The sequence below is a fragment of the Elaeis guineensis genome, chromosome 15 (genome assembly GCF_000442705.2).
Source record: "Elaeis guineensis isolate ETL-2024a chromosome 15, EG11, whole genome shotgun sequence".
NCBI classification, from domain to species: Eukaryota; Viridiplantae; Streptophyta; class Magnoliopsida; order Arecales; family Arecaceae; genus Elaeis; species Elaeis guineensis.
Window position 1 is genome coordinate 46,997,971 of NC_026007.2, and position 7,160 is coordinate 47,005,130.

General features: G+C 36.9%; 1 protein-coding gene across 2 annotated transcripts in view; it reads left to right on the forward strand.

The window, feature by feature from the left end:
• Positions 1-6,008, forward strand: part of LOC105032341 (uncharacterized) — a 42,447-nt gene extending 36,439 nt beyond the window's left edge. For both annotated transcript variants that reach the window (XM_010906772.4, XM_029260994.2), the window contains 3 exons: positions 3,785-3,958; positions 4,265-4,387; positions 5,584-6,008. In XM_010906772.4, the coding sequence (XP_010905074.1) occupies positions 3,785-3,958; positions 4,265-4,387; positions 5,584-5,745 (459 nt within the window). In that variant the 3' untranslated portion in view covers positions 5,746-6,008. The remainder of the gene's footprint in view (positions 1-3,784; positions 3,959-4,264; positions 4,388-5,583) is intronic.
• Positions 6,009-7,160: the final 1,152 nt, after the last annotated feature.

Here is a 7,160-nt window from a genome sequence, read left to right on the forward strand (position 1 = left end):
ACCAGACAATCATGATTAATGTTTTAGTATTGAGGATGTGCACTATGCAAATTAATTTATTTGACCAGTGTGCATATTGCTATAATTAGATATAGGTAGATAGAAAGAGGATACAGATAACTTTTTGTTCTCCACTTTCTATATCTCTCCCACAAAGTAATAGAGGAAACATCCAAGAATGTTGAAGATGACAGTGAAGACCACTGGATCTGTTCAGTTTTAGTTAACCATTATGAATGTCTTGAGCTGAAAAGTGTCCCTCAACTTTTTCCCCTATATTTTCCAACCTTTGCTTAAGGGAGAACAGCTGAAGAAATGGAAAGTCCAACTGTAACTTGTCTGTAATGCATGAGTGAGAGATCTATCATGCGGTCCTATGTTGCACTTCCATTCTGATGAAATCTCTATCACTTACGGCTCTCAGACAGTTCATTGCACATAGAACCTAAGAATTGGTCTTGCTCTTTACATGATGCTGCATAAGTAGCTCCTGGGCATGCTACATCATTACCTCATACTTTCACCCTTTCATTCCAACAACAGATTCTGCTCCTAATGACAGAAAATATACATCAAAAAATCAATAAAAGTAGGTGATCTAGATCCAAAAATAGTCTTATACTATTACTCACAATATGTGCCCAGCTTGGCTGCGGCATTATATTGGTTCTTGAACTGAAGCTGCAAACCACATCATTTAAGTGATTGTGCTAAATTTTGTATTCAAAAGAAGTTTAAAAAATAAGTTGCCATGAATTTTATCATGTTAAGGTTCTCAGGCATCAGATATTTGTTTTCCAGAAGGAGCTGTCCTTTTTTTCTTAATTCTATGAGCTTTTTTCAGCTATTATAGATTGCACTAGTTAACTTGAGTAATGGGGACTGGCTTAATAACTCAGACTTTAAACACCAGTTCGCTGATAAATGATGTGAGGGCATATACTTTTAGGTTTTTACTTGTTTTCATGTGAGGTTGCTCCTAGGCAACTAAACAGAATTACCATCCAATCGAAACTAGTTGTGTCAATCATCTCTTGGTTTTCATAAAAGGGTTTCATCTTATATTCAATCAAGAGCTTTTTTGATGCAATAACACCAGCAAGATGATTGGTGTGAAAGTCATAAGAATCAAGCAAAGGGAGTCATACTATTGGAGCAGGGAAGAACTTTGAGAAAGGATAACTTCAAATGAACACTAGTATTTTTATTTACAAATCACTAGCATTATTATTTACAAATCCTCTATGCACTTTGAACAACTAGTACTTTGTGAGCATTGATGTTAATTGCTTAGCCATCTAAAAACATGCCCACAAAGCCCAATCTCTTTTCCAAAGTATTTTAGTTAAGCTATATGCACATGAGCTACTTTATCTTGCCATTTCCACATCCAATTAGGAACCACGTGGGTTAGTGAGTGGTCTTAGGTTGCTATTAGCTGTCAATGTACCCATTTGCTGACCAAGTTTAACCTCCTATGCTGGACTTGTGTTTTAGGTCATTATCTAGTTAGACAACAAGACAATTTTGAAAATTGTAGAGTTTCTTGTCCCTTGCCCCTTATGTGTTTCCCTTTTTTTGATGTTCTCTTATTTTCTCTTCATGTCCTTCCGAGGAACGAAGGCTACACTCCTCGATGCTGCATGCTCATTCTCTTAGTCCCTTTGGGCATGATTATGACATCTTGATTCTTCATTCCCGATTATAGACATTAAAGAGATAAAAAGTCAAGTTGATGTCCTAGAATGATCTAGACATCCATTAAATATGACAAAGATGTAAAAATGAAGATATTATAGAACATTTTGCTTTCTTTAATTGTCATCTCATGTTCAATGCCAAATAAGATAGATGCATCTAATAACCAATATAAATTCATATATTTTTACTTCTTCAAGAATTATTTATCACTTCATAGGCTATGCAGTATATGATGAGAATACATGCGAAATCATAACACAAGTAAATAAACACATTCTGTTCTCAAAAGGCATTGTAGAAGCCATCATGATTAGCAGAACACACACAATGTATGGGTAAACTGTTCCCATGAAAATGGAAATGAAAATGGTCACCGGTCAAAACTGATGGCAAAGAGATATTAGTGTGGTAAATTTCATAATCTTGGATTTTGTCACAAGAGAATTCATAAAATATGAAAACTGGTCCAATAAAATTATGCTACATGGATGGAGTGCTTATAGGGTGTCATGAAACCGACATGTCCCTTGGTGACTTTATGGGCTAAAAAATACTAGAATTAAAAATTGACTAGGCATATTGTTTAAATGGAGTACAAAAGATTCCCAAGAAAGCAAAACAAAATTGGCAAGGACGTAAATATCAAAATGTGTTGTAACACTAGGAATAGTAGGGTTAGGGTGTTTAAATAAAGAAGCCTTGCAGTTGCATCAACTGTGGATATAGTAATGGAGAACGTGTTGAAGTTTTAGGTGCTTGAATTCCTAGATATTATATTTGTGCTTAAACTGATCTGTAATGTGATTTTTTAACAGTTTTATATGTTTGTAGTATGACTTATAAAAAAAAAAAATCTTATCCTTTCAGTAGACAGTGCCTAAACCATGAATCCTACAATTCGAAATAAACAAAACACTTCAGTACTGAATAGTATGTGCTTTCTTGGCTTGGTTAACTTTTTGCATAACTTTTTTCATTTATTCTGATTTTTTGGTTGGAGCTCTGAATCTCAGACTGAAATTTCCAGCATTGTCAACATTGTTGAACCAAAATAATGGTAGGGGTGGCACCTAGGTCGGATCCGACTAGATATAGGTTAGGTCAGATACAAGATAGATCAAACATCTGTCAACCCAGACTCAACCTGTCTATTAAATGGGTCTAAAATCCACACTCGAGCTTGATTATTTTATTAAACAGGCAACCCAACCCAACATGCGATAGGTTGAATCAAGTTAAACATTTTAAATGGGTTAAGCATTGCCACCCCTACTTAATGGGTCTGTCCACCCCCCCCCCCCCCCCCCCCCCCAAACCAAAAAAATAAAAAGGAGGAAGATAAGCATATAGAGCTTGAAACATATTGAAACTTTCTCTCTTTGGTTTCAAATCATGCAGGCCAAAAAAAAAGAAAAGAAAAGAAAAAAAGGAGAGTGTTTCTGGAGCATGCATAGTGCTGACAATGTGAATTATACTTGTTGTTTAGGGATAGGTATCATAAAAATGTAGGGATTCTCCCCCCTTCTCATTAGTAAGTAGGGACCATCCTAGTCTCAAGATGTATATAGCATTGATAACCTATGAATCTATTCTTCTAGTGATTATGTTCTGCATTTTTTTTTTTACTTGTACAATCAGCATTGACTAACAAATTGCCAGTTCCTCTAGCTTCATATGATTTTTTTTTTTTTTAAAATTTAAATTTGATTATACAATTCAAACTAATGAGCCATTCTACACACATTTAATTTTTAACTGAGTTATGAAGCCCAGTGGTGATCACATGTCGTTTGTGTGACAAGTTCTGTCATTGCCTTGTATACAGTTCTTGTGAGTACTATCCATCTGCATTCTAGTACTTAATACTGAAATCTGGATAGGTTCTTGAATTATGCATGGTTAACTAAAGTGCTAACTAGTCACATAAGACCATCTTTTTTTTTTTTTTTGCTGTGTTATTTTCATAGGAAATCTTTGGCTTGTGTACTAACATAGTAGCTATCATTCATGGGATTGTACACAACATTGATATTTCTATAATAATCTGTATGTATCGATAGTTGAATCACCATTGTTCATGCAGGAGTGGTGGACTTATGTGTGCATGGGGCCTTCTGATCCCCACCCAAACTGGCATCTTGGCATGCGAGGCACCCAACACCGTGCAGTGATGTGGAGAGTCTGGAAAGAGGGTAGCACAGGGTTCTTATATTGGGGTGCCAACTGTTATGAGAAGTCAACAGTGGCTAGTGCTGAGGTAAATGTTTGATATTTTAAACCAAATATGCCATGAGTTTATTTGGTTGTAATTTTTCTTGGATTGTGTCTGTAAGTATTCCATCTTGCTACTTCTTTTGCTTTCATCTCATCATCTTAAATCTTCGTGCTCTCATTGGTGTTAAATTCTACCTCTCCCTATCCCGTGTACATTCTTTGAGCAAAGTCATATATAGTCTCCTTCCAGTGCTGTTATCTTCTCATTTTCATGCCTCTTGAACATTGAGAAAGGGGCAAATATGGTAGCATGTTATTAACAGATTTTAATGCAAATCTGATGATGCAGATAAGATTTCGACGTGGCCTTCCCCCAGGTGATGGAGTTTTATTTTATCCTGGTGAAGTTTTTTCTTCATCACATGAACCAGTTGCTTCAGCCAGGCTAGAGCGAATTCTCAATGGCATGCAGGTATCAGTAATGGGACAGGCTAGTTGGGTTTTTTTTTTCCCAAGCAAATAATTTATTTGTTTTCTATATTATGTTCTGTATCATAATTTCATTCTTGTTATTGGTCAATAGAGAAGGATATTCTATATACTAGAATATCGTGCTACGACATTTGTTTGGCTTTAGCCTAAGGTTATCTTAAATATTATTCACTCCTATATGGGACTGAGCCTTGGTGAAAGTAAACTTATACAAGTCCCTGTTTCTACTCTCAATATAGTGTACTGGTGAGGGAAAAGTGTTTCATTCATTTGTCACCTGGTCAATATTCTTGGGTTACCGTTCTTTTGTTATAATTCATATGACCATCCAGATTGGTAAATTTTTGGACTAACCATGCTTGCATTTTCCTCTGGTGTGGACATCTCAATTTCTTTTTCAATTCCATCTTGCAACTCTTGTTCCAGGTCTTGTATCTACTTTAACCAGTGATTTTCCTGTATCAAGGCATTTGTTTGAACTTTTCATTAAAGATAACAAGTAGTTTTTCAACCTTCCAAAAAAGCTTCATGCTTATAGTTGAGTAGGCACTCTTCGCTGAAATGCAAGCTTTTGAACTTCCTTGACATTCAGGTCCTTCATATTTTCTTTCCATTTACTTCTAGCGGTAAACCTTTGCAGCTAAACAAAGAGGGAGTTGAGTTGAAGCTTTTTTATCTACAATTAGTCTTCTTCTTCATGTGCTTTAGAGTAATGGGATTACCTGTATCTTTTGCTTGATATGCTTCGCCCTTGAGATCTGCATTCGTTTGATGTTTGGAATTAGTTCCATCCACCACCAGGAGGCCTGTTTTTTGTTGATAGTGGTCAGCCCATTTGGAAGGTACATATTGCATGCTCTCATCTCCATGTGGCCCACACTTGATGGAAAATGGTTTTGGTTTTGTTGCTTGGGTGGGCTGGTGGGTGAGTTTGTGCATGCATGGTGTGTTTGCATATGCATGCTTGTTAGCATTTCGAGTATGCTTGTGTACCTGTGCATGTTGTAGACCTTAAGCCAAATCTAACATTAATCCAAATCAGCTTCTCTATCCATGTCAACTTTGTTTATGCGGTGATTGTTGAATGCTTGCATTAAAAATGAGCAATTTTGATCCTTTCATACCACTATGGTACATAAGGTCCTTCAGCCACAAATGTTATTTTCCACGATGCAGGACATCGAGTACTTGAAGCTATATTCTTCAAGATTTGGCAGGGAAGAGGCTTTGACTCTCCTGGAAAAGACAGGTGTCTATCTCGGCCCCGAGCGTTACACACTTGATCACACACCGATTGATGTAATGCGAGCTGAGATCTTCCGCACTTGTGGATCCTAAAGGAGCATCAAAATTCTCCTCATCCTTGCTGCTTGTGGGCTTTTGGGAGTATTGTGTGGACAGAAATTCTTGCATAAATGTTGGCTTGTTGATGCAGGAATTCTCTTAATTTTTCATGACTCCTGGTTGGCCGGTTGTAGTGATACTGAACTTTTTGCTGAATTTGAATATTGTATATATGGATGCTGTTCTGATTGTGGAGCAAGCAAGAATTATTAATTTTCATATGAACCTTGCAATTCATCATCAGCTTTTTGAAGAAATCTAGCGCACCTATCTTTTCAGTAAAGCGAGTGCAAGTTTTGAGGGACTGCTATTTGATCACAGCATGTGGTCCTGCTGCAAATTCTATGACTAAACATCACATTGTCATTGGTCTTATGAACAGTGGAACTGCTAGCAATGCTGAAGAAGATTTGTGAAAGTTCTTTCACATCATGTGTCAAAAATGTTTGGTGTGTCTCACCCGGTGAGTTTTATGTTTGCGTCATGTTATTCCAAATGTTTGTGTTCTCTGAAGTCAAAAGCACAGGGTCCCAACGCGTCAGTTTCGAGGAAATGTGGATTCCTTCCAGCACGGTTACTTTCTATCAAATCCACATCACCCATGTTTGAAACCACATCCTTCAAATGCATGTTGCGTCCGCGACCAATTCACAGCCTTCCCTTGATTTGTGGGTGCACTGCCTATTTGGGCCTGCATCGGTGAATAGGTGCGGCTTTGGGTTTTATCCAAAGTGACAATTTTGGTCTTCTTATGAATGGCTGAAGGGAGCTGGGAGGTGAATGAATTTGCTGAGGTGCTACATTTTTCTTGGGTCTGGGTGCAGAGATGCTACATGTTCTCGAGTTGGAGAGCTAAAGGCTTGGAACCTTTGTCGCCTTGTTTGGCAATGAATGGATGTGCAATGGCTTTTAGGTCCTAGCTGAAGGCTGTAGACTGTTAGATATAAATGGCAAAAAAGTATAATAATTTAGATAGGAAGAAAGTGAAATAACAAGGAGGGGCCGTCAGTTCAGATCACCAAAATATTGGTCAACCTTAAAAGGAGATAATGTGTGAATTTTATGGAAGAAGAACAAAAATTTGAAAACAATCAGCAAAGATTACAGAGCCATGAAGCATATACTATGAGAATGTAATAAAGTGACACTCATTATTTTTATCGCGAATAGAGAAGATGAAGCATTTTAATGTTCATATTGGCATAGTTCTCTTAGACTGAATAAGTCTCAAAATGAAAAATAGATGTTAGTCGAGTTCACTAATTATAAGCATAAATAAAAATTATTAGGTGTATTACCCTCAGAATTGTTGTACTCTTTTCTTGGGAAAATCATCTGATTTTTATCCTTAACATCACAATAGGCATACTGTAGCTCGATGTGTAATTTGCTTGCTGGGTGAACAAGAT